The sequence below is a fragment of the Cololabis saira genome, chromosome 14 (genome assembly GCF_033807715.1).
Source record: "Cololabis saira isolate AMF1-May2022 chromosome 14, fColSai1.1, whole genome shotgun sequence".
Lineage (NCBI taxonomy): Eukaryota > Metazoa > Chordata > Actinopteri > Beloniformes > Belonidae > Cololabis > Cololabis saira.
In genome coordinates this window covers 14595478-14623007 of record NC_084600.1, presented here as the reverse complement: position 1 = coordinate 14623007, position 27530 = coordinate 14595478, and the positions used below count along the sequence as shown (strand labels likewise).

Here is a 27530-nt window from a genome sequence, read left to right as displayed (position 1 = left end):
CCGACATGGCGGTGGAGGGAACTCCCACGCAAATGCTTCACGGGACTGCCTGATGCTGCCATCAGATGGAGCCTGAAGCCTGATTTATGGTTCCGCGTTAAATCGACGCAGAGCCTACGCCGTACGCTACGGCGTACGGTGCGCGTCGCCGCGTACCCTACGCCGTAGGCTCTGCGTTGGGGTAACGCAGAACCATAAATCAGCCTTGAGTTGGGGTTGCCCCCACGCACGCACGGCGCGCCCATATTTCCATTTTCTGCAAATTTGGTTACGCCTGCGTGATGTGTGCGCGTGCAGATCAGTTTTGAGCAATTTCTAAGAAGCATTAATTACACCCCATGGTTGGGTTTTAATTGCCCTGTATGCATGCAAACAGTGGAGCGTGTTGCATTGCTGGCGAGGAAATTACACTTGGTGGCGACAAACGCGAGGTTTTGTACAAAACGAGGTGCACGACCTGGAGAGACGCACACCCGTGTCATCAGTGACGCAGTGACGCTGTTTCTGTTTTGATAACTACTGCACCTCTAGACCTGTTTGATCAAAGTTTCAGTCACCACGTATCATGGGCCTACCTGTCAAGTTGGATTTAAAAATACGGGAAATATTCCGCCACTGTCCCACCAGCCCAACCGAGGTCCAGTATCTGACATTTTTAGACAGGTTTACAAGAAATCTAAAATAACTACCTGTCAACCACTTACAAACTACAATTATGTGCTCAGAATCTGACAGGCTGACCTTTTTTGGCGCTGAAATGCTGTGTATTTTCTATGTATGTAATTCCTATAATATAGCCTAAATGAAAACACAAAAGTGGATTAAAGCACATTTATTTATTTTAAATATTTTCAGTTTATATTCACATTGATTGTCTTCAAGTGAAACATTTACATTTTCTTTTTATTTGTCATTTTCACGCTTGTGGCTCTCTGGGATTCACTGACTCTGGTTACATCCATCCATCTGATTTGTTGTTCCGAGTTTGTTCCCGTTGTCGCCCCTAACCTCGTGGGAACTGTCACCCAGGCTACAGCAGGGGCCCAGTTCTCCAAGGCTAGTAAGAATTCAGTTTTCTGTTTAAAAATTATTATATTATAAAATGTGAAATTACTAATAGAGGAGGACGGCGGGAAAGAGGAAAGGGGTAAAATACAGTAGTTTCCCGGCCAAAACGGGAGACCGACAGGTATGCCACGTATATGTACATACATACAGCCCCAATTCCCCAAAAGTTGGAAGTAAGATGTAAATAAAAACTGAATGCAAGATTCACAAATCTCACAAAGCCATATTTTATTCCTTGAACATAAACAACATGTCAGATGGTATGTAATTTTGCCATTTCATGTAAAATATCAGCTCATTTTGGATTTGATGGCAGCAACTCGTACCCAAAAACATTAGATCAGGCTGAGTGACGAGTCTGAAGATAGAAGCCGAGGCTGTAATGTTCAAAGGGTTGTTCACCTGCTCCACAGGTGAGATGTGAGTTAGAAGAGAAGGAGAAATACTGCAGAGAGGTAGAAGAAATGATGGAGAGCATCTCCAGATATGAAAGAGTGGTGCAGACTTTGATGGACATGTTGGAGAAGACAAGATGGGGGGATGCAAAGCAAACAGGTTTGGTATCCGGGATGAGGCTGCGGAATCTTACATCTTATGTAAATATCGTAAGTAGAAAGAGATCAGCGACTGCATGGAGGTGGTAAGTGAGGCAGCAGAGGATGGTAGGATGACTCTGGTGGTGGAGGAAGATGAAAAGGACAAAGGCAAAGCGGAGGACAGAGTAGTGGGAGCCGGTTGTCAGAGAGGAGCTGATACAGGCTCTGGGTCAGGAGATGCTTCCAGATGATTGGACGACTACAGCAAATGTGATCAGGGGGACAGGTAAGAGAGGACCTGGCGTGTCGTCTGGAGGGAAAGTGGACGAGGAGACCTGGTGGTGGATTGATGACGTGCATGAGCATGGACATAGAAAGAGGTCAGTTAAAGAGAAGTGGGAGACCGAGAGGACTGAAGAGAGGAGACGGGAGTACAGGGAGATGCAGCGTAAGGTGAAAGGAGAAATGGCAAAGGCCAAACAAAGGGCAGGAAGTGTTTTGTACGCTAGTTTGGACAGCAAGCAGGGAGAGAATGATTCATACAGAGAGATGTAGATACGAGAGACGTGAAGCAGGGAGATCAAGGAGGTGTGATGGGAAAGCTTGTGACAGGGTGCAGGTATGAGGAGCGGAGTAGCACAGAGCGGCATGTACAGGAGCTGTAAGACAGGGCAGAGGTGTGCTGTAGGTGTGACAGGGGGGTTCAAGGTGGAGGTGGGGCTGCATCTAGGGTCACGCTGAGCCCCCTGATGTTTGCGATGGTGATAGCTCGGCTGACAGATGAGTTCACACAGGAATGTTTTGCAGATGTCATCGTGATCTGCTCAGTCAGAGCAGGAGCAGGCGGAGGGAAAGATTCTGAGAATCAAGAGGAAGCTTCGTGCGCAAGGGACAAGGTCAAAGGTCAAAGGTTGTGTGCATGTGATCTTGGGAGCGTCAGCAGGTCCTGCTCTTCCTGCCTCAGGGACAGGTCCAGAAATCCCTGTCTGGGAACACAGACAGCATTTGTGGTTGCCATGGAATCCACGAATGCAGCTCACGGCTCTGTCGTACAAAGAAGAAACCACGTGTGAACACCATCCACAAACGCCGCCACCTTCTCCGGGGCAAAGGTCATTTTAAATGGCCCTAGGCAAAAACAGGATGCTGTTCTGTGGTCAGATTAATCCAAATTTGAAATTCGTATTGGAAACCACGGACTCTGGAGGACAACAGAGAGGGGGAACCATCCAGCTCGTCATCAGCGTTTAGTTCAAAAGATCTCTGATGGTGCAGGGCCAGAGATCAAAAAGTAGAGAAACCAGCAAGATTAGGGGTGCCTAAGATTTTTGCATAGCACAGTATGGTTTGTCCACATCAAAATACAACATATTTCAAGGCAGAAAAGTTGAATTTATATTGTTAACTGTTATAACCTGCAACTCAAACATGAGACTTAACTTAGGTACACCGCTTAAAGAAGACATATTATGCCACAGCCATGATCAAAATAAACAAATCGACACAATTTTCTGAGGTTTCTCAACCGTCTAACTATCAATTATTAATGTTCATTCAAGGCCATAAATTCTCCTCCTTTGCATTCATGACTGTCATTTGTAAAAGTTGTGTGGACGGAAATTCCTTTAGTGTCTTTTTATAAATACACTTTTTATGCCCTACGAGGCAGATTTATTAAGTGACAAAATAAATGTAGATTTTGATGTTTTTCTTTATCTTATCTTAAAACCTTTACAAATAATTTTAAGTGATACAACTAAAAATATATATATAATTTGTGTAATTTTTCCTTAAATTATCTACTTTGTTGAAGCTTAATTAAACATTTTCATAAAGTATAAATCTTGAGCCCTTATCATCTTCAGTCAGTCCTGCTGTGAGAAATCTCAGGGTGCTGTTTGACCGTTTTCTGTCATACCACTCGCATAAAATCACTGGTAAAATCAGGTTTTTCACCTCTGTAATATTATCAAAATGAGGGCCGTGGTCTCTCAATGAGGGACGGAAAATTACAAAACAACAAATACATATAAAAATAAATAAATACACATATAAATAAATGAATACACATATAAATGCATACATTCATAAATAAATCAATATAAAAATAAATAAATACATATATAAATGTATAAATGCATAAATAAATAAATATAAAATAAATAAATGCATATAAAAATGTATGAAAGCATAAATGAATAAATAAAAAAATAAATACACTTATAAATGTAGAAATGTATAAATCATTGTAAAAATACATACTGTAAATGTAGAAATACACAAAAAATTGTAAAATACAAAAATAAATAGATAGATAGATAGATAGATAAATACAAGTTAAAAAAAGAATTAGCCTTTTCATGAGCAAAACATATTTATTTATTTATTATTTAATCCTAACCCTAACCCTAACCATCCGGCGCCTCAGAAAGGGGAAGGAGTACTCTGCCAACACCGTTTACGGTGCGGAAGGGGAGCTGTTGACCTCGACTGGGGACATGTCAACCCGACTGACATGCCTTCCATTGAAGAAGCAGAGAGTGTGGACTCGGGGACGTGCTCATCCATCACCCAAGCCGAGGTCACTGAGGTGGTTCGTAAGCTCCTCAGTGGCACCGGGGTGGATGAGATTCGCCCTGAGTGAGTTGATTGACACGCCTCTGCGACATTGCATGGAGGAAGGGGACGGTACCGCTGGAGTGGCAAACCGGGGTGGTGGTCCCTCTTTTTAAAAAGGGGGACCGGAGAGTGTGTTCCAACTACAGGGGGATCACACTTCTCAGCCTCCCCGGGAAAGTCTACGCCAGGGTACTGGAGAGGAGATTACGGCCGATAGTCGAACCTCGGATTCAGGAGGAACAATGCGGTTTTCGTCCCGGTCGTGGAACACTGGACCAGCTATACTCTCCGCAGGGTGCTCGAGGGTTCATGGGAATTTGCCCAACCAGTCTACATGTGCTTTGTGGATCTGGAGAAGGCATTTGACCGTGTCCCTCGTGCCATTCTGTGGGGGCTCAGTGAGTATGGGGTCCGGGGCCCTCTATTAAGGGCTGTCCGGTCTCTGTATGATCGGAGCAGGAGTTTGGTTCTCATTGCAGTAAGTCAGACTTGTTCCCGGTGCATGTTGGACTTCGGCAGGGCTGCCCTTTGTCACCGGTCCTGTTCATAATTTTTATGGACAGGATTTCTAGGCGCAGCCAGGGGCCGGAGGGGATCCGGTTTGGGAACCACAGGATTTCATCTCTGCTTTTTGCAGATGACGTTGTCCTGTTGGCTTCACCGGACCGGGACCTTCAGCATGTGCTGGGGCGGTTTGAGGCCGAGTGCAACGCGGCAGGGATGAGAATCAGCACCTCCAAAACTGAGGCCATGGTTCTCCACCGGGAAAGGGTGGCGTGCCTTCTCCGTGTGGGTGGAGAAGTCCTGCCTCAGGTGGAGGAGTTCAAGTATCTCGGGGTCTTGTTCACGAGTGAGGGAAAGATGAAGCGTGAGATTGACAGACAATTAAAAGTACCCAGTGATGAATCCTCCTGGGGTCTGTAGCAACATGCTAGTCATGCCAGTTATTGACAGCCAATATTTACTTAATCATGGTTCATTTTCACATGGACCATAATTAGAATTTATCTAATGAGACCATATTATCTAAGTTTATTGACAGAAGTTGGTGCTTCGTGATTTGGAATTTTTTTTGGCTTTTTTAGCAACACATGTGTAACATGCAACATTCCACATAAGACGTGAACAGTTAAATGTTAAGTCTGCGTAGCTATGTCTCTGGAGTTATTATTATAACCATTTGTCCAACATTTCAGTTGTGGAAAAAAAAGGAGAAATTGTTTTTAAAATACATTTTTTAAGCAGAAGAGTAAATGAGAAAAATAAAATAATTCAGAAATGAGAATGTTGAATGAATTTTAATTGGAGACTGAAGTAAACGTATTATATTATATTGTATAGTATAGTATAGTATACTATACTATAGTATCGTGTAGTATTGTATAGTATTGTATTGTATTGTATATTATTGTATTGTATTGTATTGTATTGTATTGTCAAGTATAGTATAGTATTGTATTGTATTGTATTGTATAGTATTATATAGTGAATATGCAAATGTAAAACATTGTTGTTGTCTTTTTAATCACCTTATTCTTTAATCTAATATATATATATATATATATATATATATATATATATATATATATATATATATATATATATATATATATATATATATATACACACATACATATATATATATGTGTTTATATATTTATATATATATATATATATATATATATATATATATATATATATATATATATATATATATATATATTTTTTTTTTTTTTTTTTTTTTTTTTTTTTTTGGGGGGGGGGGGCAGCACGGTGGCTTAGTGGTTAGCACTGTTGCCTCACAGCAAGAAGGTCCCCGGTTCGACTCCCATGCCCGGCAGGGGCCTTTCTGTGTGGAGTTTGCATGTTCTCCCCGTGCTCCGGCTTCCTCCCACAGTCCAAAAACATGCATATTAGGTTAATTGATGATTCCTAATTGCCCGTAGGTGTGAGCGTGAGTGTGCATGGTTTGTGTGTTTATATGTGGCCCTGCGACGGACTGGCGACCTGTCCAGGGTGTAACCCCTGCCTCTCACCTGAAAATAGCTGGGATAGGCTCCAGCAGACCCCCGTGACCCTGAAAAGGATAAAGCGGATGGATGGATGTTTTTTTTTACTTATTTCCTTTCACAGCTGGATCACCACCCTCCTCATCCACTTCATTAAATATGTGATATAATCGTACACTCGTGTCATCGTTTCTTCTCTTCCACCCACATGACAGCTGGTCTGAGTTAACAGAATGTCTCCTTTTAGTGCTTGTGATGCTCAGTGGCCTTTCTTATTTCCGTCATCGCTCATGGCAATTAAAGCAAAGATACATTATCAACAACTATCAACAAAGTTAGAACAGTAACACTCCCTTGTTGATTTTTCCCCTCCATATCTATCCATCTTTGGGTTGCTGTTGCGCAAGAAGTTTTTAAACCAAGAAAAACAGAAAAAAAGGACGAAAAAGAAAATCAAAACATCTGAGAAAATGTTTCCCCAATTTTCACCAATTTGTTTGAGTGAGAACTTAAATATACTTAGACACTGGCATGGGCGTGGTAGTGGGGGGAAAAGTGGACCTGACTACCCAGGGCCCGAGTAGAGAGAGGGGCCCATGAAAATCCTGATTTTTTTTTTTTTTTTTTTTTGTGATGTTTTTATTTCGAATGAATTGGGCCCTCCAATTAATTGGTGTCATAATTCATTTCAAATATATTGGTAACATCAAATGAGAGAATGAACTTAATGTCACAGTTCTCCCAACATATTAGACATTCTGGGGCCCCCCTATGCAAAATGGTTTAGTCCGCCCAACAGCGACCGGCAACAGGTCAGTGCGCCCAGATCAGAGAACTGTGTGCAGGACATCATGCTGCCCAAAAAACATAAATCGGGCTATCAGGAAAAGAAATAGAGGAAACAAAAAGAAAGACGGCAGAACGAGGGGAGGCAGCTGCTGACTGCTTTCTTTCCCAAAGGTGAACCAAGTTAGCTGTCATGCAAAGTCCAATTAAAGTTAAAATAGTCCACTCCATACAGCTGCTGCTTATACAGGCCCGGTTCTACGAGTGTGCATAAGCATTGCACCCTCAGTTTGTGTTTGCATGCTCAGTTATAAAGACGAAAAGAAAACTGAGAAATGCGTGCGCGTTAAGCCTCATTTATGGTTCCGCGTTAAATCGACGGCGACGCCGTAAGATCTGCGTTGGTGCAACGCGGAACTATAAATCAGCCGGTGTCCGTCACTCATCTGCAAGACGCTGCTCTCTGCTGCTCCGTTAACACAAAGTAACGATGGATATTCAGAAGTGATTCAAGCACAACCACGCCAGCAAGTTTACAGGACTGTCTCAGAAAATTAGAATATTGTGATAAAGTTCTTTATTTTCTGTAATGCAATTAAAAAAACAAAAATGTCATACATTCTGGATTCATTACAAATCAACTGAAATATTGCAAGCCTTTTATTATTTTAATATTGCTGATCATGGCTTACAGTTTAAGATTAAGATTCCCAAAATATTCTATTTTTTTAGATAGGATATTTGAGTTTTCTTAAACTGTAAGCCATGATCAGCAATATTAAAAAAATAAAAGGCTTGCAATATTTCAGTTGATTTGTAACGAATCCAGAATGTAAGACATTTTTGCATTACAGAAAATAAAATGAAACTCCGTGCTGAGATTTAATGAATGATCCATCTAGCAATATTGCTGCTGCATATATCAACATGTAAATAACATACCAATATAACTGTAGGCTCAAGTGCACACTAGTAATATATTAATTGAGCAATAACGCAATTTATTATTTTTGTCTGGTAAAAAGCCTTAGCATTGTGGTGCAGTGCTGTGCTTAAAAGCTATTGTCAATGTTCAATAAATTCATGATGTTACCAAAGCCAATGAATAATCATGTTAAATAACTGTGATCTCACTATCAATCAAAAATGATTGTGATTCTGATTTTTGCCACAGATAGATAAATAGAGAGAGAAAGAGATAGGTCTGGGTGGTGAGAACATAGAAAAACAATTAGCTATTCTTCTCAATCTGGCTGAAAAATGGCTTAAAACATTTTTGCCTCTGCAACTTATTGCAGCCAAATGTAGCCCAGATGTAGCCTAATGTTTTTGGTATTTGAGCACAAGTAGGCCAAATGCATCAATTCAGAACCACTCATCAATATAATCTGATCTGATTGTAGTAGATTGTATAAATACGCCCCCCCCCCCTTTTTTTTTTTTTTTTTCTCTCACGCGCCTCGCGGGCATGGATAGGGGCCCACTGACATTGAGAGTGTACAGGGCCCAGAATTTGGTGCTACACCCCTGGACACTGGATCGCTCAGTGAAGACCTAAAGAGACGGAACAAGAAGAAAATATATACAAATTTTCTATTTAAACAGAGGACTACATCACTGCTGGATGATTGTGGGAGTTATGTGTTTTTGCTATGTTGTATTTTCAATGTATTTTTGTTTGTTTTGCATAATTAGTTCAGTCAGTCTTATTGTTTCAGTCTATATTAGTTGCAGCTACATGCTTTTATTTTGAAAGGTGGGGGGCAATTTGTGCGCAGCTGATGTTACTTAATTGATTAGAGCTCAGTTGGAAGTCAGTGGGCACCAGGGAAGGTGTTTGGTTTTCACCAGCTTCAGACAGCTTCAGTATCAGCCTTAGGACAGAATTAAGAGGCAACATTGCAACATCTTGTTGTATTGTTCTGGCAGAGGTTTATTAAACCACAAAACGTCGTTGCCTGTTCAGACAATCTGCTCATTCCATCCTGTGGTTCCTATCTGATCTGCGTTAGAAACGCTGACCTGGCGCTTCTCAATCACTGTTTGAATTAGTTGTTGGAGACAAATAGCCACTACATGATGATGATTGATTAAAAAAACAACAAAAAGTCAACAAACAGTCAAATGAATTACAAAGATTACATTACGTTTATAGGAACATTTCTATAGAACCAATCAGAACTGCTTGTTTTTATTGAATATACCCTGGGTAGGGCTGTGCGATTAATCGATTTTAAATCCAAATCGGATTTATTAATCACAATCGATGTTAAAAAAAGGAAAATCGGAAAATCAATTTTCCTTTTTTGCAGCTGGCTGCATTACAGACAGAGCTCGTCTAGTCATCTTTGTTTGGTCAAGAAAATTGTAAATGTTGTCACTTTACTAAACTCAAGGAGGATTTACAGTATCTTTCAATTGCACTTCATTCCCAATAGGGAAATTTGTTTGCTATTTTTCTTTAAAAATAAAGATAAAATATTTGAAACAATTTATTCCATTATCTTTTGTAGTTTTACCAAAAAAATCGAAATCGAAATCGAAAATCGGGTTTTCAGAGAAAAAAATCGGGATTTTATTTTTGTCCAAAATCGCCCAGCCCTAACCCTGGGTGATCAATAGAGCAGCAGCAGGAGATCTGGTTTAATACTGGAGACTTGATCTTTGGGAACTGAAAAACACAGACAACAATTTAGGATAAAGCTTTGATTTAAAATGTCTCAGTAAATCATAGAAGCAACTATTTAGATATTTGAACCAATTAAACATGATGGGATCATGGCCTTTCTCCTGATTTGTATAGCTTTGAATCGATTATGATGATTTTTATTGCTGAGGAAGCGTCGAACTTCCTCACCTTCACCACTAGATGGCGAAATAACCTCGATATTCACAGCAACAGCTGGTCTGCGGCGACTGCCACGTGAAGAGCAGTATTTGCCACTTTATGAGACATGATCATTTTTAGAGGGCATTTAATTGACATAATCAACAGTTTGTTATGATTTCCCTAAGCCGTTCAATCTCCAAACCAACAGTCAGGGAAACAAAGCTGCTGCGGCAGGATTGGTACTAAAAATATAGGAATGAACCAAGCGTTAATGATGAGGCCGTGAGCTTCAGCAGCTGCGAGGTGTGACTGACTCAGACTCCTTCAGTCATACCGGAAGAACACACCAGAAAACCCTGCAACACTTCAGAGGCTCAGCTGACAGCAGAGGCTCCAATCCCTGTCCTATGTGCATGTGTATGACATGTCCCTCGAGTTGCTAGTACTCAAAACCAGAACATTTGGAATAAAGTTGAGAGAAACTGGGGAGTTTCTGACATGGTTCCTGTTTCCTGCTCGGCTAACACACCAAAACGAAGAGAAAAAAAAAGTACAATTTCTGATAAACTGGCTTCTCTGATTCACTCCCAAAAACATTTCTTCCAAGTGATGTATTCCTGAAAGTACGACCTGCCACAGCTGCTATGTGAAAAGACGGAGGCAAACCAAGCTTTGAATGAGGTGGACTCTTGTGACGTGACGAGGATATTTCTCTGGTGGCAATGACCACATTTGCTGACCACTCCTTTGAGCACAGTTTTTGCTTGTAATGTTGTCCTGACGCAATATTTGGAGAGAACGACACCCCGAAAGGACCGTTCGCTTAGAAGTAAGAGAGATGGAAGAGAAAGAGGGAAATATACAATGACATGTCCTAACTTGCTTATTAGGAAATGCCCAACTGGATCAGTCCGCGCCATCTTCGCTGAGCGTTCGAAAGCAGAGTTAATTGGGGCACAGGTGGGCCGCAGATGTTGGCTGTAAATTCAGACACAATGCAGGGCCCCACTTCTGCAACAAGACAACTGGCTGCCGATTGATTTACTGCGTGGAGATACATCTCCCAGCCACGCATCCGCTTTCAGACAACAGCAATGACATAAACGAATAACTTAGAATAAATAAACTAAACTAAACACAACATTGTGTCAAAGATCCACGGGAAAATTACAGATAATGAAACATGAAGCGACACACAAAGTCTTTGCACTGCAGCACCATCTTTTTATCACCCTCAAGTTTTTTTCTGAAATCTTTTCATTATATGAACTAATCTATATTACACTTTTTAAAGATGCCAATTGTTGCAGTTTTGCATGAAGAATCTACGTCCATTCTTGGTGAATCCAAGATTTCTGTGGTTATTTCCATCCGCTTCTCCTCTTCGTGATGCAGCGTTCATACATCCGGACTGCAGGCAAACTAGTCAAGCGCAGTCACCGTGTGTGTAAAGTCACGCCCTTGTAACTCGTACAGAAGGAGGTCTGGTGCTCTCCTGTTGAAATAACCACACACATCCAGGAAGAGACGTCATGGTAACGTGTCTCTGCAAAAATGTCCGCATAGGCCTCTGCATCACTGGTGTCTTCACTATAAAGTCCCCTGTATGATGATGCGTTCAGCCTGTGCAGCAGGTTTGTGCTCAGATCGTGCACGACTTCTTCCTTGTGTAAAATGGTTTGGGGTTATATTTCTGGATGCAACAGATTGTGTCAGGTGACTAGTTTTCCAAGGTGCTTCCGAGCCCGTATCTGTATTGATCACAGCGCCGAAACAGACTCACAAGCAGCGCCGCCCGAGGGCTTGAAGGCTACGCGTACCCAGCAGTTGTTGATGTTAATTCCTCAGACTCTGTTCACTACATTATGCACCAGAGGAGTTGAAAAAACTTCTTAGCAATTTTGAACTGATAATTTTTTTAAAGATTCTTTTAAGTAATTGATGTTGGCATAAAGTGATGAGCCACATATATCTCTGGTGGACTCTTGTCACCTACTTTTAGCCAAAAGCACCCAAAGCAGCCTTGGACTCCCGTCCAGGTCGTCTCGCGGCAATGGTGCATCACTTTCAGCACCATGTCACACGTCGCCGTCGATGACGGTTATAAGATGAAGCTTGCTCACAGAGCTACGATGGCAAAGATGACTAAAAGACCTCTAAGAAAGAGCTTATACGGGGACACTGGGCTACAGGTTTCTTTGTATTCCTGTTGCAGTTTCATGTTTCTCTCCAAAACAAACCACGTCTGACCTCCAAATGCTTTACCTTCAATTTTAGGACAAAATATGATGATGACACTGTCTTCTTCTGTGCAGTTGAGGGGACCTCTGAGATAAAACGTGTGAACCTTTTGCATGTTTTACAAACTCCTATGCCTTTCTCTCAAAGTTCTTTTTTTCCAAATTTGTTGCTCACATCAAATTTTAAATTTATTTCCGAGTTTGTGCAGCATAAAGAAGAAGAGTATAGTACCTGCACCTGTACCTGTACCTAGCAGTTTGTCTAGATTTCTAGGCTAGAAAAAGAGTAGAATAAATTAAGTTACATTAAATAAGTTATTATGCAAGGTTAGACAATAAGGTTTTACCAAATAAGTGATTATAGGTCAACGTGACGGTGTTACGATGGTTCGGATGGTTGCCCTGCAGCAGACTTGAGGAGGGTGTTTTGCTGTGAGGGGTTTGCATTACAAAAAAACTATTGTGAGATGTGTAATTGTCGTAGGACTGGGGGTACAAGTTGTTATTCTCTGTCTGCTCCTTTCAAGGGGGCAGTAACAGCTGGGATAGGTTCCAGGCCCCCAGATAACCCTAATGAGGATAGAAAATATTCCTCAAATGTTGATATCAGTGTACTTGTACGTGTATCTATGAAACAATAAGTCATAATAACATGAGTAATTGTGGCTTTTTCTTTTTTATATGTGAGGAAAAAAACTTGTACACCCTCCCACCCCCTAGAAACAGATGGGTTGTAATAAATGAGCTAAAACCACGACCGACTACAGGACTCTACGTTGCCCGGTGCTGGAGGAGGCTGATGATTCACCCCCCCCCCCCACCTCCCTCCCCTGCGTCTTTCATCCCTCACGAAGCTCTTTTCGGGCCATCATGCGGGGCTTTCCTGCAGCGCCGGTCATGTGTGCAGCTGGGGATGGAGGCCATGCAACGCTAATCCTCCTCCCGAGCTCAGGAAAGTACCCTGCCTCCCTGCGCAGAAGGAAAACAACAAAGAGCTGAGTGTGGCTGAAGCCTCCGGGGTTCAGTGCACCCACCAGAACATGTCCGAGAGTCACAGTTTGCTGCTCCCTCCTACCCGTCTATCCATGCGTGACTGTCCTCCTCTAACATTTTCTCTTTTTGATCCCCGTTTTAGCCCCTGCCACATGTGATTGCAGACGGTAATGTAATATCTCTCTTTTTCCAAGACATTGTAGAGTTAAAGGCAGGGCACAGCACAGGCGATCCATCCCACCTAAGAGTAATCTGACCACGTTCCTCACGTGGACGTGGTCCAACATCCTTGAATGAACACACACAAACGGACCTCTAATTGGTTACCCCAAAATTAGGCAACAATGCAGAGAGGCAGACAATCAAGAAGTCCTCGGATGACATTAATCCTCCTAATGATTTCACCCTTACCTCTTCAGAGCTTTACAAATCAATCACACTGGATGCTTCTCATTGCAGCCTGCTGAGCCTCACTTCCTGGTAGTGATGATGTCAGGACGGCCGAGTGGGGGTTTCACACATTATTCAGAGCTACAGCAACAAAAAAAAGGTCTCCTGCAGTGTAACCCCAACATCCCTGCACATTTGGCGTCACTCAGTCCACATGAGCTTTCATTAAGATTTTAAACAACCAGTTACATCAAAGACTGTTTTTAAATCCTCAAATCACATCCAAAATAGATCTGATTTGAGGACATTTTCATAGTTTTTAGGATTCCATCGGCCACTTTCTCTAAATATTCTATCATGAATTCATAATATGTTTGTATATGAATATTTATATAATTGTAGATGATTAGTCTAAAAAACAATACTTCCAGGGCCTTTAAAGGACCGTATTCATGCTGAAACACGGTTATTCTGGTTGTTCTTGAGCTTGTTGTCACCAGTACAATACCACCTGTTCAATCACTGCTCAAACTAATATAAATAAATAAATACTTGTGAAACCGAGTTGGATAGATAAATCAATTTCAAGGTATTGTGAACACGTGAAATAACCCAAACACAGATCCAGAACCGGAGTTGCTGTGCGTAATTGCGCATATTTGGCGCTTTTTGACATCAGTGTTGGAGAAGTGAGTATTATGTTTATGAGCAGGAGTGTATATATGTTTGCAGGGAGGCTGGTTGGCTGGATAGCCGAAAAAAAAAACAACCCCTTCTCTCCCTTTCCCTCTCTCTCTCTCCCTCTCTTTCTCTCTTTTCAGCTGCCGCGATATTTTCCAGCTCTGGAGCCTCAACCGCACAGCTCGATCGATTCGCATTGATTGTCCCTGACGAGCTGCTCCACTTTCTAGCCAATGTCAGCCAGTCTGCGATCGGGAAGGAGAGAAATGAAGGAAAATCTCTGCCGCCCTGGCGGTGTCATTTCCACACACTTGGGTTGGCCGCCTGCCAGCAGACAGGACGGCGGGAACACGCGGAGTGGAGTCCGGGCTGCTCCTGGAGGAAGAGGAGGAAACGGCACCGGGGATGATTTCTGTCAGCTTTGCGCGGCCGCTCTCGGTTCTCAGGACGGATGAACTTTAGTTCACCTGGATTCATCTCCAACCAGCCTGCAACACCAGTAAAAAAAAACGACCCAAAAAAGGCACAGATATTTCCATTAAACTTATATTCGCACACAGAACAGAACCACTCCCACGCAGTCACGCGTTTCTGTGGGTCTTGGACAGAAAGGTGATGCGTAAACTATGATGTCATTCTGTCGTAAAATGGGGACCATTACAATTTGAGCTGCGGCATTTACGCGCAGGACACTTTTGTGCCATCAGCCCAGAGTTTTATTTTGAAAAACCAGCTCCAAGCTCTTTCACTTTCTCTCCCCGGTCGTCCTAAAATCCGACCGAGGCGCACGCTGGAAAACTCGCGGCGCGCACGGAAATCCAGTCCGGTTTTTCCCCGAAGCTCCAAAAATCTATGAAATGTGTTTGCATGTTCCTCTCTGCAAGCGAGGATGTAGAGGTGGGATTGCAAGGACCGAGAAAAGCTCGGGGAACCCACGCGTTCAGCCGCGGAGAAAGTGCGCTTTTTCCACAGTAACTGACGGTAAATATTTTTCCTTTTCTTTTCACGATTGTCATCAACAGAGAGACACTCTGCGGGATTAGTGAGGTCGGAGGAGAAGCTTTTCCCCCCCTCTCTCTGCACCTTTCTTTTTTTGTCACCATTCGGCACGGCAGGCTGAGAGACGGACCGCTCGGACTGTGGGAGCCCTCCCCTCTGCTCGGATCTGCTTTGGTAGGTGCGAATAAAACGGGCCCGTGTTTGCAAAATATGCAGATACATGAAAGAGGAGGGAGGAGGGGTCGGACGGGGGGGATCATACTTTGTTGAAGTCTGCTGAAAGTTGGGATGTCACCTTCATATAGGATCAAGTTGAAGCAGGGTGCATCTGTATATCCTGTAATGTGCGGCTGCGGACTCGGTGCTGGTACCGCAGACTGACCACTGCGCTCCAGTCCAGACAAAAGCCTCCTGTTATGATCAATTTACTCTGGAAAGGAGGAATAATTTTGCCAACAACTATTGCCTATATGCTGATACTTATTTGAAGAGGTGAAAGCGCCCGATCGGTCCAGAGCTGAATATTTATTTGCGTCTGTCTGACTCTGAACAGCCGCCAGCTCCGATGCGGCTCGGCACCGCTGGATGAAAAGTCCGGAGATTTTTTATAAAGTTGACTAGGAATAACCGGATTAAATGAAGTGTTTTTTTCTAGGACGGAGTCGTCTTGTGTTTATAAGAGTGATTCAAACTTTAGCTCCATATTTTTAAACATGATGCAACGCGCGCGTAAAAAGCGTATCAGTAAAAGAAAAAAAAAGGGGAAATTCAGCGATGCTCGATGTTTTTGCGGTTCTCCCATCGCGCATCATTAGAAAGTTGCCAGGTAGCTTTTGACGCGCCACCCGCACATTTCCACCCCCCACCCACCCCCTCCGCAGCCCAGCACCACTGGCAGCTCCAAGCGCTCCATATGTGTGCGGAATAATTTGAAGTCACAGCGTGCACGGCTTGGTTGTTTTTCTCCTCCAACTTTTTCCTCCCTTGTCCGTGTGTGTGCACAGCCTAATTAGGGGGACAAGGACGCAGCAGGTTATGGACAAAGGATGAAGCCTTGAATCTAATTATTGCCACCAGGCTTTCTAACCTCCTCTGCGCTCACCGCAGACGAGGCGCCTCCAATGGAGAGGTGCGTGTTTTTTTGCGTCGCCGGATTTGCCTCGCGGCTCCGGAGGAAGGGAGGGGGGTGGGGGGCGGGGGGGTCAGTCCAAGCTGCAACTGGACCCCAAACCATCCTCCACCCCTGCAGCAGCTCGGACAATACCTTTCCCACCCGGGGTAGAAAAGCTGCCTGCTACCTGGCACCTGCGCATGAAGTGACGTCAGTGACGGGAACTCACGGAGGACGCGGCTTCACACATGAACTCCCGCACCTGAGGGTTCGCAGCTCCCGACACCTTCGCCAGCTCTCCAGCTCGGCTGTGATGTGTGATTTCTATTAGCAGGAGTATTTAGTTCATCAATAATTCAAGGATTGCGCTTATAGGAAGAGGGTGTCCTGGAGAGACAACCTGTTGGGAGCACGTTTGCTGAATATTTAAACAAGTGCCAGATTTCTGGCAGTTTTTCCACTTTTCTGATGTGCACATTGAAAATTATTTTTTTATTTTATAAGAACATGTCAAACATAATTCAACCTAAAAACAAAAGGATTACATTTACACTGGCCACGACTGCTTCCCCTCCTACATCCCTCCATCACCTATTGATCTACTAAAATCAATGACTGAACTAACCAGCCATTCGTCCATCAGTCAGCTGTCACTATATTATGAGTTCACATTCATTTATATTGTACACCCCCCCCCCCCCCCCCTTCTGGCGTCCTGGCTCAACAGCTGGGGCAACATAAGACATGAAACATTAATTTTAAAATATCAGTTTGAGTTAACAAGGCAGTTAACAAGGCTAAAAACAGGCTGAGAGCAGCATGTGGATGCTAAAGGAGCTGTTTGTGTTCATAGATCAGCGTTCACGACACCAGCAGCACGTTTTTGTGTTTTGCTTTTGCAAGAACTAATTTTTTAGATCTAATTTGAACGTAATATCTTTTAAATTATCTCAGTATTGTTTCAAGCTTGAATGTTTAACCGAAGACCCCTGCCTGTGGATGCATAACTACCCTTACTTGTTTATTAATATAACAAACCTTTGATATTGATGTGGGCTTCTGGATGGTTTTACAAAGCTTTGAGTCACCGTTATGACCAGATTGATAATATCAGTGCAATGCTTGATGTGTTGACGCTGCAGCATCTAAGCTAGCCCACAAATTGGGAGTCATAAACTAAATATGACGACAGGAAGATGAGTGTGGGCAACCAACCTCACACAAAGCCGAATGCAATCGTCTCATGTCAAGAGACATGATTTTCGCGGCTTTTAATGGAGATGAAAATGACGACAGAAGAATACAGTGTCATCGTCGTATTTCGTTAATTACTCTCAAAGTGAGTTCTGCTATGATTTAAACAGCCAGTAGAGCATTTGGTGTTCAGAGACGTTGGCTGGTGGAGCTACACACACACACACACACACACGCACACACACACACACACACACACACACACACACACACACACACACACACACACACACACACACACACGCTCTCGTTTATGCTCTTCTGTAATTACGTCACCAAACACTAGGTGGCGTTGAGCATTCTTTCCTTCAGAACTGTAATTTCTTTTTGTTCATGTCTTATATGTAGCTCCAACATAGAACCTGAGCAAATAAGACATATAAACCGTCACATATCAGTCTTTCTTACTAAAATCAGCAACCTATCTTTCTACCTCGCTTGAAAATTATGAAGAAGTAGTAGTAGTAGTGGGAAATAGAAAGAAGAAGGAGAAGAAGAACACTTCCAATCACAGCTGTTGCCATCCACATCGATGCTACGTATAGAAACATTTGGAGGGAGGTGCATGTCAGGGTATAGTGTAGCTAGCAGTGTAAGGTTCCTTGCTACTGCATCGGTACGCCATCAGTTTCATGTGTTGTTGTGAAACTGGGCCGGACTGAATTAGATGAAGGGAAAGAATTGTCTCTTGGGAAGCGCCGAGGGTCTAAAGTCACTACAGCTGTGTACAATGCAGGATGCAGGATTTTCTGCCCACTGCCATGGTCGTGTTTGTAAGTACGTAGTAAGCCATCGTAAAAGTGTTAATGCAGTGGCACAACTGGAAACTGGTACTGCTGTGACCCCCTCCTCCTGTGCTGTTGCACCGGTTTACAACCGTGAGGGAGGTAGACTGGAAATGCTCCCGGAAGAAGCACGCCATGCAGGAATGTTTGGTACACTGCAAGGTGACCACATCCTGCACACTGCGTACTACTTTTTAGAAAAAATCAGTAGCAGTCTGCAACTCATGTAGCTCATGTAGCTCCTATATCTCGTGTAGCTCATGTAGCTCCTATATCTCGTGTAGCTCATGTAGCTCATGACTGAGTAGTAGACTGAGTAGTTTCCAGTCAGCCGTACACAAAGCTAATCGGCTCATAGCTGTAGCTTCATGTTGATCATATAGACATGCTAATTGTTTCATTAAGCTCTTAGTATGAAAAAAATACAGATAGCCAGACCGCAAGAACAGCGTTTGAGCATCCAGAGTGCAGAAATTGACCAGTAAATACAGTCCAAGCTTATGTGAAGTAGGGCTGGGGATCAATTCAAATGTCAAGAATCGATTCGATTCCGATTCTTAAGATTAAGAATCGATTATCAAGATTTGATTCGATTCGATCCGATTCGATTCCGATATTGATTTGGGTTAGTGTTATTAAAACAGTTTTTTGAGCTGTTGCATGAATTATATGACTGTAGTTATGCAAAATATTACTACTAGTATTATATTGAGATTAAACAGCAAGTATTGGCAGCTAATGATGCTGTAAGGACCAATCAGCTCCCAGAATGCTGATGGAACTGCTTTCAGAAACATCATGTGTGGACGAATTACCAAACAGATCCAGGGCAGCAAACAGAGATGGATTAAATCGTGTTTATTTTTTCCCACATTCCGTTTTTATTTGTTCCATTTTCGGTCTATTTTGGTTTTTAATATTTGAGCATTTGGTTTTTAGCATTTTTTGCAAATGTAACCCCAAGACAGTATATAAAGTAATGAAATATAGACAATTTATGCAATTATAACCTAACACTTTAATGTTTTCATACCTTTAAACATATTTAAAGGCAAAAACATGGCACTAGTTATTCTCGTGTCCAACAAAACATTCCTTTTTTGGGGATAAACAAAAAAATAACCAAAAGTTGTAATGTAATGATAAAAAAAAACATAAATAAATAATAATAAAAAAAAATTTAAAAAAAATCGATCTTTAGACATATGAATCGATTTTTAGGAATTAAAATGAGAATCAATTTAGAATTGGGAAATCGATTTTTCAACACAGGCCTATGTGAAAGAAGCTTTTTTTCTGAAATCTGAGAAAGATGCTCACTGACCCCCCTGATTGAATGTGTACAAACAGCCACATGTAGGTAGACCATCCAACATACTCAACACCAACAGCTACATGTGGGTAGACCATCCAACATACTCAACACAAACAGCTTATTTTAACATCAACAAGACAGAAACAACCTTAAAAATCATATCAGGAGTACTGTGGTATAACTTCTGGGCATTTTCTCTATTTTTTTGGTTTTGGCATGAAGTAATTTAATTATTAAAACCAACATCAATATCATAATTTCAAATATGCTTTCTTTAAAGTACATGTACACTTTACAAAGGTTTCAAAGAAATGATTCAAAAAGTGAGGCTTTACCATTGAGACACCGACCTCCTAAACGTCAAGTTGACCACCATATGTTTGTGAACTGGTGCTTCACATCCTCCTGGTCGGGTCTTTGGTTGGGTCTCAAATGCATCACATAAAAATCCTGTGCAAAACGTGTACAGATGAGTAAAAACAAAGGAGGACCCAGGAAATGTCACAGGGAAGAGAAATGTAGATGTTTGTAGGACCGTGAGTGTGACCGGCTACAGACACTTGTCACTAATTCACAGAAGCATTTGCTATAAAGCGTTAACGTCTGCGTTTGGTCCATATATCACAATAAAACATTTCCAGGACTAATCCAACACCGGTGATTAAGAGCAGCTAACTGGTTTAAGCAGGATGGCGTCCATATTCTCGCGGAGATGCGTTTGTTGTCGAGGTGACAGTTCATACGAGGACATAAACCCTCTCTGAAAATGAGGTGAGCAGACACGAGGAGCCGTGTCCCTGGAAGTGGAGGAGGGTGATTAGCCAAGGACTATGTGCCATGCTCAGGTTTTATGATGACGGAAAGCGTGTGACTGATGGGGCAGAGAGATTGAAGGCAGATGTACGCAGCAGCAGAGGATGCATGCAAGGCTAAAACACCTTTCCTTCAGCTCTTAGGCAGTCAGCTAAACCAGAGCAGATTTAGTTTTCTGATGATACCCCAAATATAAAATGCAAATATTAATACCCGCTTGATATTTCTGTCTTAAACGTCTAAAACGACCCCATCTGGACAACGTTAATGATAATAAACATTCGGCATTAGGACAGCTGTAAGTTTTCAAGGCCACTTTGAATTTCTGCTTCAGACTTTAGTTTCAGTCACTTTTTGATTCGGATTAAGAAAATGTCCTGCTTTGGTTTAAAACTGTTAGAATGCTATTTTAATGAGTGAGTGTCCAAATATTCAACCAGTACTATACGTACACACTGTTATCCTTGACCAAGACCAGTCTTCTTCACTCCTCGTTTAATCCATGTGACTCATCAACCTCGCGTTTAAACACTCAGTCCCTTTTAAAAGAAGTCTCTCCATCTCTGAAATAGATGATAATAATATATTGCTTTTTTATGCCTCATGAAATCAGATATGTGTGTATCTCTTACCATCCATGCAAAGGAATTGGTTTTTAAGACAAATACAACTTTGTAAACCCAAGATGTGCCACTTTTTTGCTAATTTTAATTAATTCTTTTTTTTATATCTCTAGATAGAAGATGCTTCCTCATTGTTTCCAACAAGCCTTACTTGTGCAGGCTCTTTGTAATTGTACATTATAAACACGGGGGTTAACCTACTAACTGAGATAGATAGATTCTGAGACGCAGCTCTTGCGAGACGTCTGCTCCTGTGGAGACTAAATGTTTCCCCTTTCTTGATAACTCGTATCCCTGGAGGACGATGGGCTCCCTATTGTTCGCAAATGACATCATAACTCTTCCCAGACTGATTGGAACCTGCAGCTGCTTCTCTAATATGTGTTGATGTCTTTCCTCTTTGGCATTGCTTCTCCTCCTTGCTCTTCATCTAGATCAGCCAGCGGTCTCAACATCTCTTTTTTAGCCTAAACTTGAGCAAACAGGAACTGAAAACAAGACGGTGGATTTAAAATCCACAGATGACAGAACTCTTCTGTTAAATTCAACCCAAACATGAAGTACATTTAAATTACTACCCTGGGGGTTCATAAATGGCACCAAAAGACAAGAAAATCCCAATCACCAGTCAAATTGTCCATATTTTACTGACCCAGGAAAAACAAGAGAAGAGACCGCACACTTTTGCTCCCCATTGCAGATTTATTTAGCACGTCACACGTGACGTCTCGAGCGCATTTTGCTCTTCTTCAGACTCCCATATTTTACTGACTAAATAAAAAGAGTGTGAGTGTTACTGCATCATCATCATCTCGGAGCGGCTCCTTGGGGACTGAGGCAGAGAGAATCAGAAGCATCCCGAGTGACACTGATACCATCAAAACTGATATTTGAAATCATGCTTTTTAAAAGCCAGTGACTTTGATAGCAGGTCAGCTGCTGGTGTTATTGCTGAATCATGATGTTACATCTGTCAAACATTTAAAACCCGTGTCCCTGAGCAGTTCTGAAATCACTTACTCTGAGTATTAGTAGTTCATTAGTCATGTGGGATGTTTTGACATGTTTATTGTATTTAGAGTTGTTGGGAGTTCTTTTAGGATGTGATTAATCAGGAAACGACCAAGTTGTAAAAGAAGCCATTCAGATTTAGTTTTTGTAAAAGTCATACAGTTCAGCAGAGGCCATATTAAAGTCACAAAAAAATCCACATTTATAGCTGCAGCTCACCGCTAAGTACACCATTTTTCAGCTTCAGTATCCCGAGAAACCACAAAGCCCCCCAGGTATCACTCGAGAGTTTCCAGTGCCGTTCAGCAGCAAGCGAGCACAGATGCTGTTAGCATTGAGGTGCTTCTGGGAAACTGGACCCTGGTCAGTGCAGCAGTGGGAGAAACTGAAACTACGGGGCTGAGGCGCTGCGGATCTGGCTCTGGTTCGCTGGCGCCACATCCCCCTGAGCTGGTGAGAATGTGGGGGCTGTGCTCTTGCCTTTGAAGCTTTACCTCCCACTAATTCTGGCCTTCCAATTTCCACACACTGCACAGACACCCCCCTTCCATCCTCTTCCCCTCCCTTTCCCTTTGTTTCCCTTATAAGGACTTGCCCGGCCATTTCCTCGGCTTTTCTGTGGGAGGTGGTGTGCTTGTTTGTGAACACGGACAGGTCAGGAGACTACTGGAAGCATAGTTTTTTCCTCGTAGCAGTCACAGGAAGGTCTTGTGAGACACACATCTGTCCACACTGGACTCTCTTACTTTGAATCCCCAATTTAAGCACCATTTATTCAAATACTTTTACGCACCAAAGTACTCCAAAGTTTTGGTTTGCACAATAAAATGAAACAGAATACAACCGGAAAATCTGCTAAGGGCCACATATTTATTTCTTGCATATTATATCACAATCAGATCAATGGAAATGGCCTGACCGTGACTCAGGTCAATATCAGTTATTTTAACCGATATCATATAAAAGAGACTTGAACAGATTTAAATTTCACAAATAAATGCAGATTGATAAATTACATACTTTGATAACTCAACAGGCTGGCTGTGGCGTAGTGGGTCGAGTTCCTTGTCCTCCCCTCCGACGGTCGGTGGGTCGATCCTCCCACCTGTCACCTGCCAAAGTGGCGGGAAAAAAAAAGTCCTCAACTTTTAGTTGGGAACGCATAAAATAAATAAAACTTTAGCCAATACATCTTCACTTCACATAGATTTGGCTTTTGATTTATTTGCTCTTTGTTTTTCTAAATAAAACGCTGGTTTGAAAGACTCTTTTCCAGATCGGGGGAGAAGCCTCATGGTAGTATGGTCATGATCACAGAAGATGACATCCAAGTTCAACACTGCTTGTGTAACGTGCTGTAAGGTGAAAATAACTTAATTTGGAAAGGCATAACTTGAGCTTTAAACAAATAGCTGCACTAAATAACTTCAGATTGACTATTGGCTATTTAGCGCTAGATCTGAAGTTATGAAGACATGATTAAAATCTAATGCAAGATTTGAAGTTATAGATTTAATTTCCATAATCGAAGGCAAACTTGTGACGTTAGTGGCAGTTATCTTCAGCTAAGATCAGCTAACTAACTGGAGGGAAAGGTTGTGCTGATACATAACGACTATGATTGATTAATTCTGGCTAACACTAACAGAGTTAAAAGCATTGTTGCTTATATTTACCCCTAAACAAAGTTTTTTAATCCAAAGCAGACATTTAGTTCGATTTCGATACTGGTGTCACATGAACCCCAAGCAGATCGTTTCATCTTTTTTTTGGGCCTAAATGTCCCTCTGCCACGTATACTCAACAGCCATTGGCTTATTTAATTTATGTTTCTATCTGATTTATGATAAATTAATTAGATTTACCATGTGTTAAAGTGTGAAACATGAATATATAAAATAAAGAATGTTTAGATTAATAGACAGTATTTGGGTTTATTTGTTCCTGGATCCAGATGTTGGGTTAGTCGAGTTTGATGGTTATGATTATTAGTTTTCTTCTAGGTCTGAACTTTTGAAGCCCCTTCAATGACTGTCAATTATAATATTAATACAAAGGATCCATGTAAAGCTGCTAAACCGCCGTAATCTCCAATCAGCAGCTCTATATAACGCTTCATGTTGCCTTTGCCGTCTAATCTGCATTGTTTCTGGCCATTCTCATCACTCTGATAATGTGGCACGGCAGCTTTTAGCCAAAATGCTCTAAAATTATAACCACCTGCTTGCTTAGCACATTTAGCGATTAGCTGCTATAATCAATGGACACACTCACAGGTGGAACCGAGCGATTTGTGACTACTTTAGACCTGAATAAGATGGCGTGGTTTCTGTGACAACGAGGTGATGGCTAATGTGTAATGTACACTCCTGTTTTCTGTCTCCGTGTAAGGTTTCCTGATGGGCCCCCGGGGGACGGTGGATGAGGCCTGAGCTGTAGTGGAGGCAGAAGGCTTCTGGGCCTGCCTGTCGTTGCCTGGCCGATCGGTCCCTCTAGGTGAGGCGCCACTCTCACCAGGGCACAAAACGGACGCTCCTCGCTCAACCCCGCCCCCTTTCCACCCTCACCCCCGACCCGGGCACCAACGCTCTGGACCATGTCTAGCGGGCTGACGGAGGGGGGCCAGACGGAGGATCTGGAGCAGGGTAGCTGCAAGCAGGACTCTCCGGTCGTGGAGCGCAGGAACCGCAGCGGCATCATCAGCGAGCCCCTGAGCAAGAGCCTTAAGAAGTCCCGCGCCCTCTCCCAGTACACAGCGGTCTCCTCCGCCCACACCAATGGACACAGGGACAGTAGTGCGCACAAGAGCCACACGGCCAAGCCACAGGTGCCCCAGCTGCCCCAGCCCACCGTCTCGGCGCTGACGGGAACCAAGTTGGACCGAACCCTGGAGCAGGTTCTGGAGGGACAGAACGGTCTCCTGCACTTTGCCCAGGCAGCCGCACTGTTGAAGCGAGCCGGTATGGAGCACATGCTCCTGCCTGGGGGCATGGGAGTGGGAGTTGGCAGCGGAGACACAGGCTCGGGGGCGAGCGACTTGGAGGGTACGTCTGTCACGGACGCCGTAGGTGGTCCCGTCGACTTCCCATATGGAGTAGGGGGCGGCTTCCCCTTCAACCCCGGGCTTTTCATCATGACGCCGGCTGGAGTGTTTCTGGCGGACAGTGCGCTGCACATGGCCGGCCTGGCCGAATACCCAGCACAGAGCGAGCTGGCCTCTGCTATCAACTCCGGTAAAAAGAAAAGGAAACGTTGCGGCATGTGCCCACCTTGCCGACGGCGGATAAACTGCGAGCAGTGCAGCAGCTGCCGGAATAGAAAAACAGGCCACCAGATCTGCAAGTTTCGCAAATGTGAGGAGCTGAAGAAGAAGCCCTCTGCTGCTCTGGAGGTAAGAGGGTGGTGGTTATGATGTGCTAAGTACTCCGTTTGATTTTATTTTGTTACCATGAAGATTTTATTTGGCTCAAACTAACAGTGTTCCAAGTCAGTGACCATCACCAGTAAGACGTGATACAACCCAGAGCATCGAACAGCTGGATCCTGAAATAAAAACAGTTCAAACTCCGAAAACAAATGTCAGATAAACACCTAGAAGCAAACACTGGACTCCTGAATTCATTTCCCCTTTAATAGCACCTACAATAACACCTATAATAGCACCTTCTTTCATGTTAAAATATCAGTTTCAATTCACCTGCTGGTAAGTCCCGCCCCTTAGTTACTGGTGCTAACTCAGAAAAAATGTTGCCGTTGTTTACAGTTTTCAATGTTGACTAGCTAATCTAAGGTGTTTTTGACTAATTTTATACATAAAAGGACCACCTTTCATCAAATGGAGCTAAAATCTGCTCTAATGGAACACATACAAGATTGTAAGATAAATACTGCAGTCAAATTGGAAGTTAGGGTTTCCAGATCGGGGGAGAAGCCTCATGTTAGCATGGTCATGATCACAGAAGATGACATCCAGGTTCAACACTGCTCGTGTAATGCGCTGAACTGTGAAAATATTTAAGTTGTAATTGGTTTAAGGCATAACTTGAGCTCTAAACAAATAGCTGCACTAAATAACTTCAGATTGACTATTGGCTATTTAGCGCTAGATCTGAAGTTATGAAGACATGATCTAGATCTAATGCAAGATTTGTAACTTAATGTTCAGAATCGAAGGCAAACTCCTGATGTTAGTGGCAGTTATCTTCAGCTAAGATCAGCTAACTAACTGGAGGGAAAAGCTGTGCTGCTGCATAACGACTGTGATTGATTAACTCTGGCTAACACTAACAGAGTTAAAAGCATTGTTGCTCTGATTTACCGTAAAATGTCCTTCTGCAACGTATACTCAACAGCCATTGGCTCGTTTGCATTTGAGGGGGAGGGATCTCACCGATTGCAGGTCAGTTTTCAAACATCAGCAGCAATGAAACGCGTTCACAGCATGGATGTATTATATTAACCTGGATACCGGACAGGAAAATGGCCGCCGTTCATTTCAATGGAAGTTGTTCGCCTGTCGCATACGCTGAAAAAAGTTCCTGACTTCTGGGTTTACTTCCGTGTTATGGGGCCCAAAGAGCATGCGCAGTTGAGTCACCTCCAATGATGCTCTGGGGCCTCCCATCATGCCCCGGGGCAATGAGAATGAGTATTTATATAATATGTATTAATATAATATATTAATTAATGTATATTATTACATGTATTATATTATATTATAATTATATATTATTATTGTATTAATATAATACATCCATGGAGTGCACGGACACGGCTGTGACGTCACGCCCAGAAAGAGACTTTTCTTTGACTTTTCTGGCCGTTAGAAAACATTTTTGACGGATATAAAGTCCATGACTTAAAAATATAGAATACAAAGATTAGTAAGACTGTGATTACAGCTGGAGGTGTCCTGTGAACAGTTTTAGAGGCTTTTCTTTTACTATTGCGGTCTATGGGAAAAAAGCTTTTTGGGCCCCATGGGATTTTTTGTTGCAGTACCGCGGCTGGCCACTGGGAAAAATCGGCGTGCCTGCTGAGTGCGAGACCGGGGGCCTGGTTCACAGCCACCGATGGCACCATGGCAACCAGAACAGTAAAGATGGAGCAGAGAACCAGAGATGCAGCTGACGTAGCCTCTACCCTTATAGTGACACCTGCTGAGCTGAACATTGCAAAAGTGTCTTTGTTTTGCTGTAAGAGAAATAGAGCTGGGGGGCTTTTTGGTGAGGTGAAAGCACAACAAGCAAAGAGCACCATAGATTTGGGTCAGGGGGGGGTCTCCAGTCTTTCCACCATGCCTACATCTTTCCACTGAAACACTGTTTAACTTGCCTTAGACACTGGATTTATGTACTTATTTTCTTAATGAGCTACTATATGATGTATTTCCCTTTGGGGCCTTTTGAGTCTCACCACCTGCTGGTTCTTCATGTGCTTAGCGGAAAGATGCATAAAATATGTGGAG

General features: G+C 42.7%; 1 protein-coding gene across 5 annotated transcripts in view; it reads left to right on the top strand.

The window, feature by feature from the left end:
• Nucleotides 1-15022: 15022 nt before the first annotated feature.
• Nucleotides 15023-27530, top strand: part of cxxc5a (CXXC finger protein 5a) — a 33076-nt gene continuing 20568 nt past the window's right edge. For 2 of the 5 annotated variants that reach the window (XM_061740894.1, XM_061740890.1), the window contains exons 1-2: nt 15023-15325; nt 24455-25454. In XM_061740894.1, the coding sequence (XP_061596878.1) occupies nt 24660-25454 (795 nt within the window). In that variant the 5' untranslated portion in view covers nt 15023-15325; nt 24455-24659. Of the gene's footprint in view, nt 15330-24454; nt 25455-27530 lie in introns of all 5 variants that reach the window. The other 3 variants (XM_061740893.1, XM_061740891.1, XM_061740892.1) reach the window with 3 other exon arrangements.